This window comes from Loxodonta africana, chromosome 13 (assembly GCF_030014295.1).
Source record: "Loxodonta africana isolate mLoxAfr1 chromosome 13, mLoxAfr1.hap2, whole genome shotgun sequence".
Classification (NCBI taxonomy): Eukaryota; Metazoa; Chordata; class Mammalia; order Proboscidea; family Elephantidae; genus Loxodonta; species Loxodonta africana.
The window spans coordinates 32,214,671-32,226,697 of NC_087354.1; the positions used below are offsets into that span (position 1 = coordinate 32,214,671).

General features: G+C 42.0%; 1 protein-coding gene across 1 annotated transcript in view; it reads right to left on the reverse strand.

Moving 5' to 3' along the window:
- The window catches only part of FSD2 (fibronectin type III and SPRY domain containing 2), a 30,438-nt gene extending 26,124 nt beyond the window's left edge, over window positions 1-4,314 (reverse strand). Inside the window, exons 1-2 of the mRNA XM_003413763.4 lie at window positions 2,574-4,314; window positions 2,335-2,430 (exon numbers count right to left, since the gene is read on the reverse strand). Of these exons, the coding sequence (XP_003413811.1) occupies window positions 2,335-2,430; window positions 2,574-3,218 (741 nt within the window). The 5' untranslated portion in view covers window positions 3,219-4,314. The remainder of the gene's footprint in view (window positions 1-2,334; window positions 2,431-2,573) is intronic.
- Window positions 4,315-12,027: the final 7,713 nt, after the last annotated feature.

Sequence of the window (12,027 nt, forward strand, 5' to 3'; positions counted from 1 at the left end):
TCCAGGTTAACCACCTCCCATCAACACAACAATGGACCAGGGAGATTATCAGTGAAGAGTCAGCCTGCCATCAGAAATGTTTGTCCCATCTTTTTTCTGAGCCCTTGACATTTCATGTTGCTCACCTCTGTTCCCTGATGCTTGGATCATACAAACACCAGGATCACACAGACCCTCATCAACCAGGGAAGAGATAAAGGCAAAAGGGAATAAGGGTCATTGCCAGGTGGGTCTACCTAATAGATGAGAAAATGCAGGATGGCTGAGGAAGGGTTGTGACAATACTTAATCCTGGAGCACAGTGGGTGAGAAATATTAATTAGAGCATCCTGACTCCCTATTACTCAGCTTGGAAGCCCAGGAAAGCACTGTAGGTTCTGACTGATATCATCCTCATCAAATGACAAGGGCATTTCCAAAGAAGGGAGTTGTATCAATCATTCAAGGAGTATTTACTGAGCACCTGTTATATGCATAAGACTTGATAGAATGGTGGAAAAGAAGGAAAAGCAATAGATGACCTTCCATTGTTGAAAATGAAAGGATGACCTCAGAGTCCTTCCTGATGGTGAAGACACTTTACTCCAATCTGTGCTCTGACAGAGCAGAGTGTAAGGAGTTTTGTCCTTGGAGGGGAAAGGGCTGTGCCTTCTCTGTGCCTTCCACAGTGTAATAGCTCTCTCCCTTTTAGTATCAGGGGTAACAAAGATCTAGATTCCTGGAAAAGGGTCCTGGGGCTTAGTTAATCTATGTGAGGTGCTTCTGTTGATACAATCTGAGGCTACATTAATAGAAGTACAGCATCACAGGAAAGGAGTGGAAAGGGGAGTCCTATGGCTCTCAGCCCTGCTCTTTTTCATCTGGAAGGCTAGACTGAGTTCTGGTATCATAGTGGTATGTGACATACTTCCTAAGACATACCAGGGAACTCTGACATGTTTGGTGACAGGCACAGAAACTTATTAATTTTATGAAAAATAAGTAACACTTATCAAAGACAGGATGGGTGTCTTGCAGTGCTTTGTCCAAGCTGGTCCATGAAAAAGGGACTCATCTTGTTCTGTGTAGCTCCAGGGACTCAAATAATGACCAGTGGGCATAAGTGACAGAGCAGCAGCTTCTGTCTCAGTAGTTAAGTTTTGAAACTTTGTCCCTTGACTCAAGAGCTCACATTCTTTCCCATGTTAGGGTTGCAATGGAGAGGGGCCTTCAAAGGATGGGAATTCTGACCCTAGATTCTTAAATTTCTTACTGATCTCTCAGGGAAGTCTGGAAATTCCTAAATAGGCAAAGATAACATGTAAACTTATCTTTTAAAGTCCATACACAGCTAAAAATATGTTTGTGTTTGAGTGGCATTAACAGGCAGAATTGGGTACATTGGCTATTAAAACAACTGAAAACTGCTTGATGGTCCACACATAACTTCATGTAGTGAATACTGCAAGTATCTCCAACAGCCTAGAATTAACCCTGAGAACAGGGAAACGACATGGAACCCCAATATCTCCAGCTACACAAGCCGGTAGCATCAAATAGCATCCAAGGGGTTCTCTCAGTGATTGAGGTATTAGCACAAAAAAAAATGAGATAAAAGAAAGCCATTTGCCTCTTTACTGCCTAAGTTCAAATGAGGGGCTTCTGCTTGATAACGCCATCTTAAAATCATCTTTGTTAGAATAGGGGTCTAAGCCACGTGCAATTGGTGATTTGCGTGTAAGGAGCATGAGGAGAAAGATGCTAATGAAGGTGAAGGATCGTGATTGGAAAATTTCAGCATTATCCATTCAACAAACATATAAAATGCCTATCCTGAAAACATACTCTGTAGTAGGACTAGGGATATAAAGACAAAGAAGACCCAGCCTCCAACTTCTGAGAGTTCGTAGTTCAGTAGGGAATATTAACAGGTAATTTGTTCCATGAGGTATATGCCCAAAGTGCTATGGGAGGCCAGAAGAAGGGGTGTGGGTATGGGGCAGTCAGGAAAAGCTCCCCACCGGTGATACCTCATGTTCTAAGAAAATAGATTCTCTAACCTATAACAAAGGAGCCCTGCTGGAGCAATGGTTAAGCACTTGACTGCTAACTGAAAGGTTGGCAGTTCAAAACCACCCACTGGCTCCAGGGAAGAAAGAACTGGTGATCTGGTTCTGTAAAGATCACAGCCAAGAAAACCCCATGGGGCAGTTTTACTCAGTCACACGGGGTCACCATGAGTCAAAAATTGACTTGATGGCACCTAACAACAACAACCTATAACAGAAATAGCTGTCGACTCAGCCAATGATGGCAGCAACGTGTGGATGACAAGGTAATTAAGCATACTCTTACCTCCACAGTGATGAAAACCTCCTCCAAATGACTTGCAAAATTTTCCATCTCAATAATCTGCCTTTCCAATTTGAACATGTTTTTGTGAATTTCATCCTATCAAACAGAGGATCACAAGAAGTATTTAATTCGATGTTTTGTCTCTCTTTTTTATAGAAAGTATATTAAATTTATCCCCTGATGATATAATTGAGATACAAATGTATTATCAAGAGGAAGAACTAAGGAGGCCTATTTACCTTGGCGTTTTCCAGTGCTTTATCGAGTGGAGTCACCTCATGTCCCTTGTGTTCATCCAAAACCTTCTCACAAGCTCTTATTGGAGTTTTGCAAGTGACACAAAAGATGTCAGGAGCTTCTTCCTCATCCTCCTCCTCTGGGATGACATAGCATTCATACTCTTCACTGGACCGGCCACGTGTGTACCTATAGGCTTCCCTCAAGTCCTGGCACTGGCCTCTCGAGCCCCACCCTCCAAAGCTCAGGTCCTCGGCCTCGGTTGCCTCTCCACCAAATCGCCAGTCTCTCTGCTCCCTCGCTGACTCTCTCCTCTTCATCACGTAAGGAGGGTATTCTGAAACACCCGCCCTGAGTGTGTTTTCACCAACAAACTCATCTCCTAACTCGTGATCATCTTCAAGTCCATATAAATGAGCAAGTTCATCCACCTCCTCTTGAAGATCTCTTTGAGCCCTACCTTTTGCTGCTGCTCTTGGCTCCTTGGTCATTTCAGCTTGAACTACTTCTCTTCTCATTCTAGTGTTTCCTTCTGGGAAGATCTGCAATCTGTCTTCAGAGTCATACAGATCCATGTGATAAAATTGGAAGTCCCTGGGAGCAGTGGACCAATCCAGACCAGGTTTCTCCCCAGGTTCCTCCTCCATTGTAGTTCTGGAAGCCCTGGGCAGCACCTTTGCACAAGAGGGATCTTTCCTAGACAGTTAATAGTGAATATCCTGGGTCCGAGAATACAAAAAGAGAAATAAAAATGAGCTTCTGAGAAGGTCATTGCAGTAGGTGGTCATTACACTAAGTTCTACTCATTCGCAATTTTTAAATGTTATTTGAGCAGCTCAGTTGTGGCTTGGCTTTGAACTCTCTGTAAAGCAAGGTCTGCACTCTACAGGAGGATGGGCTGTACAAGTTTTAAAAAGGCAAAAAAACGTTACAAAAGAAAATCACATTTGACTAACAAAAGGCTTCTGTATATAAAAATAACTCAAAAGGCAAAATAATGGGAGGAGTCCCTGGCAATTATTATTAAACAAATTGTACAAATTAATTGTAAAAATTTAACACCTCAGTAGGTTACTGTGCAAGGACAATTCACAAAAGAATTGCTTTCATGTATAATATTAACTGTAAGGAGCCCTGGTTGCACAATGGTTAAGCACCTGGCTGGTAACTAAAAGGCTGACGGTTTGAACCTACCCAGAGGCTCCGTAGGAGAAAGACTTGGTAATCTGCTCCCATACAGATTACAGCCAAGAAAATATATAGTGCAGTTCTACTCTGTACATTGGGTCGATATGAGTCGAAATCAACTCAACAGCACCTAACAATGACATAATGTTAACTGTGCACAAACATTTGGAAAACTTTCATTCTTATAAGTAACAAAGATAAAATGCCATTTTGCCATTCCAGTCAACACATACTTAAAGATAGAAAAATTATACCCAAGGCTGGTTAAGTGAAGTGAACACTCTCATATGTAGCTGGTTGGAATGTAAACTGGCCATACCTTTCTGGAGAGCAAAGCTGGTAACCTGCATCAGGAACCTTAACAGTTTTCACACTCTTTAATTTAGTAATTGTCTTCTGGGACGTTAAAGAAATAATCTCAAATACCGGAAGAAAAATTATTTCTACATAAAAATGTCCACCACAAGAATTTTTATAAAAGGTAAAAATACAAAAAAGAAAAAGAAAAATTAATGATTAGGAGAATGGCTAAGTAAACTAGGATATGAACACTATAGAATACAATGCAGCCTTTAAAGTATTTATGGAGTGCGCGTAATAACTTGGAAAAAGACTTACATTGTGATGTTAAGTAAAGCAAACAGAATACTTATTACATGTAGAATGTGATGTCCACTGTTTTAATGGAGGTATATAAAATCTAAACAGAAATACTCAGAACAATAATATTAACCCATAATCCATTGCTGTCAAGTCAATTCTGACTCATAGGACAGAGTATAACTGCCCCATAGGGTTTCCAAGGAGTGGCTGGTAGATTCGAACTGCTGACTTTTTGGTTAGCAGCCGAGTTCTTAACCTCTGTGCCACCAGGTCTCCATACAATAGTACTAGTGGTGGTAAATACAATAATAGTAGTAGTAAACCCCATTGCCATCAAGTCCATTCTGATTGACAGCGACCCTGTAGGACAGAGTAGAACCACCCCATAGGGCTCCCAAGGCTATAAATCTTTACAGAAGCAGACCACCACATCTTTCTCTTGTGGAGCGGCTGCTGGGTCCAAACCACCGACCTTTCAGTTAACAGTCACGTGCTTTAACAACCGTGCCATCAGGCTTCCTTTGTATTATATTAGTAGTAGCTACCACTTACTGGTTAGGCATTGGTGCTTCAGTGGGAGAACGCGCGCCTCCCATACCAACGCACCTCATGCGAGTGGAGGCTTGTGTGTTAGTATATGCCAAACAGGTTTCACCAGAGCTTCCAGACTAAGACGAACGAGGAAAAAAGGTCTGGTGATCTACTTCCAAAAATAAGCCAATGAAAACCTTATGGGTCACAACAAAACACTGTCCAATCTACAACGGATCCTGGCAGAGGGCTAGGCAGCATTTTGTTCAGTCATGCATAGGGTCGCCTTGAGTCACGGCCAAGTTGACAGCAGCTAACAACTACTTACTGAGCACTTAAAAAACCCACTGCCCTCAAGTCCATTCCGACTCCTAGCAATCCTATAGGACAGAATAGAACTGCCTCATAGGATTTCCAAGGCTGTAAATCTTTACAAAAGCTGACTGGCACATCTTTCTCCTGCAGAGCAGCTGGTGGATTCGAACAGCCAGCCTTTTGGTTAGCAGCCCAGGGCTTTAACCACTGCACCACCAGGGCTCCACTGAGCACTTCCTGCCTGCTTTTTCTGCGCTAAGCAGTTTATATGCATTATTCTTGCTACTCTTATCCCCATTTTTTCAGATGAGGAAAATGAGACTCAGAGAGGGTATCTTGTGCAAGATCACATGATTAGTAAATTGCTGAACTGGGATTTGAACCTCAGTCTGACATCCAAGTACAGGGAGCACAACTGACCATTGCCGCATATGCACAAAGGACGTGCTCCCCATAGGCTACTCCCATCCAGTGACAAAGTACAGGTGGGATACTAAGATCCATTCCTGGTTGGTACTAAACTCCTTTTATGTCCAATTTTGGCGTCTCAAACCTTCTGTAGCTCCATGACAGCCTAGGATGCTTCTGCCCAACCTTCTCTCCCTCTCTCTTTTATTCAAGGTCAGACTTGCATCATAGTCTGGTGGCTCTCCCAGCCTTTCTCATCTCTCTCTCTCTATTTTATGTCACACTGGTATTTCCCCTTAGAGAATTTGTGCATGTGTAATCTAGCTTGATGTCTGCTTCTTGAAGGACCTGGATTAACACAGTCTGTTGAACTCCAAAGACCTCGCTCTCTTCCTGGCACAGAACTGCCACTGTCTTATATTATTTATTTTTTTGTAACAGCTTTATTGAGATATAATTCATATATCATACAGTTCAAGTGTGGAACTCAACATTTTTTAGCATATTAACAGTATATTAACCATCACTACAGTCAATGTTAGAACATTTTTTTTTTTTTTTAATTTTTATTAAGCTTCAAGTGAACATTTACCATTCCAATCAGTCTGTCACATGTAGGTTTACATACATCTTACTCCCTTCTCCCACTTGCTCTCCCCCTATTGAGTCAGCCCTTACAGTCTCTCGTTTCGTGCCAATTTTACCTTCTTCCCTCTCTCTCTATCTTCCCATCCCCCCTCCAGTCAAGAGTTGCCAACACACTCTCCAGTGTCCACCTGATTTAATTAGCTCACTCTTCATCAGTATCTCTCTCCCCCCCACTGACCAGTCCTTTTCATGCCTGATGATTTGTCTTCGGGGATGGTTCCTGTCCTGTGCCATCAGAAGTTCTGGGGAGCATTGTCTCTGGGATTCCTCTAGTCGCAATCATACCATTAGGTGTGGTCTTTTAATGAGAATTTGGGGTCTGCATCCCATTGGTCTCCTGCTCCCTCAGGAGTTGTCTGTTGTGTTCCCTGACAGGGCAGACATCAATTGTGGCCGGGCACCAACTAGTTCTTCTGGTCTCAGGATATTGTAGGTCTCTGGTTCAAGTGGCCCTTTCTGTCTCTTGGGTTCTTAGTTGTCGTGTGACCTTGGTGTTCTTCCTTTGCCTTTGCTCCAGGTGGGTTGAGACCAATTAATGTATTTTAGATGGCTGCTTGTTGGCATTTAGGACCCCAGGTGCCACAATTCAAAGTGGGATGCAGAGTGTTTTCATAATAGAATTGTTTTGCCCATTGATTTAGAAGTCCTCTCAAACCAAGTTCCCCAGACCCCAGCCCCTGCTTCGCTATCCTTTGAAGCTTTCATTTTATCTCGGAAACCTCTTTTCTTTTAATCCTGTCCAATTAGGCTGACCTTCCTTGTTTTGAGTGTTGTCTTTCCCTTCACCCAAAGCAGTTCCCATCTACAGATTGATCAATAAAAAGCCCTCTCCCTCCCTTCCTCCCTCCCTCCCCCCTTTGTAACCACAAAAGTATGTGCAATGTTAGAACATTTTTATCACCTTGAAAAGAAGTCCTGCATTAGCTGTTACCTCCCTTCCCCTACCTTCAGCTCTAGGCAACCACTAATCTACTTTGGGTCTCTATAGATTTGCCTCTTTTGTACATTTCATATAGATGGAATCATATAATATGTGGTCTTTTGTGACTGGTTTCTTTCATTTAGCATAATATTTTCAAGATATATTCATGTTGTAGCTTGTATCAATCCTTCATTTCTTTTTGTGGCTGAATAACAGTAACCGACCTTATGGATAGACCACATTTTATTTACCCATTCATCAGTTGATGGAAATTTGGGTTATTTTTACCTTTTGGTTATTGTGAATAATGCTACTTCAAACATTTGCATATAAGTTTGTTTTTATTTCCCTTGGGCCTATACCCAGCAGTGGAATCACCGGATAAAAAAATAACTCTAGGTTTAACTTTTTGAGGAACTTCCTGACATTTTCCAAACAGGCTGCACCATTTAACGTTTCCCACCAGCAGTGTATGAGGGTTCCAGTTTCTTCACATCCTAAGTCCACCCTTGTTACTATCTGACTTTTTGATTATAGCCATCTTAGTGGGTATGATGTGGTGTCTCACTGTGGTTTTGATTTGCATTTCCCTGATGACTAATGATGTTGAACATCTTTTCATGTGTTTATTGGATATTTGTATACCTTCTTTAAAGAGATGACTCTTCAAGACCTTTGCCCAGTTTTAAAATTAGGTTGTCGTTTTATTATTAGCTCTAGAGTTCTTTATATACTCTGGATATATGTGGTTTGAAAACATTAGACATGTGATTTGAAAATATTTCCTCCCATTCTGTGGATTGTCTTATCAGCCTCTATGAGTCAGAACTGACTCCATGGCAATGGGTTTTTTAATGTCTTTTTAAAACAACAGAAACCCTGCTGGCATAGTGGTTAAGTACTATCTACGGCTGCTAACCAAAGGGTCGGCAGTCTGAATCCGCCAGGTGCTCCTAGGAAACTCTATGGGGCAGTTCTACTCTGTCCTCTAGGGTTGCTAAGAGTCGGAATCGACTCGACGGCACTGGGTTTGGTTTTTTTGTTTTTAAAACAACTTCGTTAAAGTATTATTTACATACCATCAAGTTTACCTGTTTTAAGGGCACGATTCAATGATTTTTAGTAAATTATCCAAGTTGTGCAACTATCAGTACAATCCATTTCCTAACGTCTATTTATAAAACACCAAACTATTCCAAAATGGCAATATGCAGTAACGTCTTAAAGAAAATAATGTTGTTGTTGTTGTTGTTAGGTGCCTTGAGTTGGTTCCAACTCATAGCAACCCTATGCACAACAGAATGAAATACTGCCCGGTGCTGCACCATCCTTACAATCGTTGTTATGCTTGAGCCCACTGTTGCAGTCACTGTGTCAATCCACCTCATTGAGGGTCTTCCACTTTTCCATTGACCCTGTACTTTACCAAGCATGATGTCCTTCTCCAGGGACTGATCCTTCCTGACAACAGACCCAAAGTATGTAAGACACAGTCTCGCCATCCTTGCTTCTAAGGAGCATTTTGGTTGTACTTCCAAGACAGGTTTGTTCGTTCTCTTGGCAGTCCATGGTATATTCAATATTCTTCGCCAACACAATTCAAAGGCATCAATTCTTCTTCGGTCTTCCTTATGCATTGTCTATCTTTCACATGAATACGATGCAATTGAAAATACCATGGCTTGGGTTAGGTGCACCTTTGTCTTCAAGGTGACATCTTTGCTTTTCAACACTTTAAAGCAGCCCTTTGCAGCAGATTTGCCCAATGCAATGCATCTTTTGATCTCTTGACTGCTGCTTCAATGGGTGGCTTATTGCTGCTTCCATGTGGCTTATTGGTCCAGTTGTGAGGATTTTTGTTTTCTTTATGTTGAGGTGTAATCCATACTGAAGGCTGTGGTCTTTGATCTTCATTAGTAAGTGCTTCAGGTCCCCTTTACTTTCAGCAAGCAAGGTTGTGTCGTCTGCATAACACAGGTTGTTAATGAGTCTTCCTCCAATCCTGATGCCCCATTTTTCTTCATATAGTCCAGCTTCTCAGATTATTTGCTCAGCATGCAGATTGAATAGGTATGGTGATAGGATACAACCCTGACGCATACTTTTCCTTACTTTAAATCACTCAGTATCCCCTCGTTCTATCCAAACAACTATGTACAGGTTCCTCATGAGCACAATTATGTGTTCTGGAATTCCCATTCTTTGTAATGTTACCCATAATTTGTTATGATCCACAAAGTCGAATGCCTTTGCGTAGTCAATAAAACACAGGTAAACATCCTTCTGGTATTCTCTGCTTTCAGCCAGGATCCATCTGACATCAGCAATGATATCCCTGGTTCCACGTTCTCTTCTGAAACCGGCCTGAATTTCTGGCAGTTCCCTGTCGATATACTGCTACAGCTGTTTTTGAATGATCTTCAGCAAAATTTTGCTTGCGTGTGATATTAATGATATTGTTTGAAAATGTCCACATTCGGTTGGATCACCTTTCTTGGGCATAGGCATAAATATGGATCTCTTCTAGTCAGTTGGCCAGGAAGCTGTCTTCCATATTTCTTGCATAGATGAGTGAGCACTTCCACTGCTCCATCCGCTTGTTGAAACATCTCAATTGATATTCCGTCAATTCCTGGAGCCTTGTTTTTCGCCAATGCCTTCAGTGCAGCTTGGACTTCTTCCTTCAGTACCATCGGTTCCTGATCATATGCTACCTCTAGAAATGGTTGAATGTTGACTAATTCTTTTTTGGTATAATGACTTTGTGTATTCCTTCCATCTCCTTTTGATGCCTCCTGCATCGTTTAATATCTTCCGCCATAGAATCCTTCACTATTGCAACTTGAGGCTGGAATTTTTTCTTCAGTTCTTTCAGCTTGAGAAACACCGAGTGTGTTCTTCCTGTGACCCCCAAATACTCCCCAGCATGTTTTTTCCTATTTCAAAACGAGCAACTGAGAGCTCGGCATAACTAACGCCATGACGAACCTTTAAGTTTTTCCCCTTTCTCTGCCTGCCCCTCCTTCACATACCCCTGTTAATGACTTTGTTCTTTGTTTTAAACTGAGGCAAATAACCTTTTGTTAAGTCCGACCACCTGTGACATACAAGCCCCACAGAAAAACTGGAGCCCAGGTATCTGATATGTATATCTTTAGCCTAATAAAGAGACGTCTAGCAGGTATCTTTTGTCACTATCCTGTAATGAATAACTCCTCTTGACCATACCTCTGGCCAAGTAACTACAAAGACACTTCTAACCTTCATAAGATTCTATATAAGTTCTAATGTAAAATTGTTCTTTGGGACTCCATAGAGGTAGCCTGTGTTACTGCTGGGTCCCCGGTGATGTATACATCTCCTTAATAAACTCTCAATCTTTCTGACTTGGAGTATGTTTCATTGGCTTGACTGCTCCAGGGCACGGACCCTAATCAGTTAACATTCCTTTTTGGTTTCTATCTCCAGCTCTTTGCACGCGTCGTCCTTATAATACTTTACTTTGTCTTCTCGAAGCGCCCTTTGAAATCTTCTGTTCAGTTCTTTTACTTCATCATTTCTTCCTTTTGCTTTATTTAGCTGCTTGATGTTCGAGAGCGAGTTTCAGAGTCTCCTCTGACATCCGTCTCGGTCTTTTCTTTCTTTCCTGTCTTTTCAATGACCTCTTGTTTTCTTCGTGTATGATGTCCTTGATGTCATTCCACAACTCATCTGGTCTTCGGTCATTAGTGTTCAACGCATCAAATCTATTCTTGAGATGGTCTCTAAATTCAGGTGGGATATACTCAACGTTATATTTTGGCTCTCGTGGACTTGCTCTGATTTTCTTTAGTTTCAGCTTTGTTACCTGATTAGGGTCTGTGCCTGGAGCAGTCCAGCCAATGAAACATACTCCAAGTCAGAAAGAGTGAGAAAGTTTATTCAGGAGATGCACACATCACCCGGGGCCCACAAGCAACACAGCCTGTCTCTATGGAGTCCCAAAGAGCAATTTTACATTAGAGCTTATATAGAATCTTACAAGGGTTAGAACTGTCTTTGTAGTCCCCAGATGGCCTGACTGGAGGAGTTATGCATTACAAGATAGTGACAAAAGACTCTTTATCAGACTAAAGAGATACATATCAGATACCTGGGCTGTGATTTTCCTGTGGGGGTTGTAAGTCACAGGTGGTCCTACAGAACAAAACAAAGTTATTTGCATCAGTTTAAAACAAAGAACAAAATCATCAACATTAGGTCAAAACAAAGTCTTTAACAGAAAAAAATTTTTTTTTTTTTATGTGGAGGAGGCAGGCAGAGCAAGGAGAACTTAAAGGTTCATTATGGCTTTAGTTATGTCAAGCTCTTAGTCACCCACTCTGAAAAAGGAGAAAACATGCTGGGGGAGTATTGGGGTCACGGCTTGAACTTACATGTGAGCAATTGATGGTCTGTTCCACAGTCGGCCCCTGGCCTTGTTCTGACTGATGATATTGAGTTTTCCCATAGTCTCTTTCCACAGGTGGTAGTGGGGAGGTGAGAGGATGGGGCAGTGCAGCCATCCAGAGAACCCTCAAGTGGTTTTCCTGCCCCTACCCTGGGGACTCTTTCTTCAGCAATACTCTGGACTTTAATGTCTGTCATGTCTTGACTGATTGTCTGGTCACAATCTCCTCCGTGGATAGTCCTCTGATAAATCTCCAGTTTCATTCCTGTTCCTTGGCCTCTGTATGTGGAGACCAAGGATTCCTCAGCTTTCCTGCCCATGCCCTCAGGGAAAAGAACTCTGCCCAGTGTCCAAGGCTGGTCAGAGATGGCCCTTTGACCTAGTGGCCCACACCTCCTTCCTCCCTCCTGGA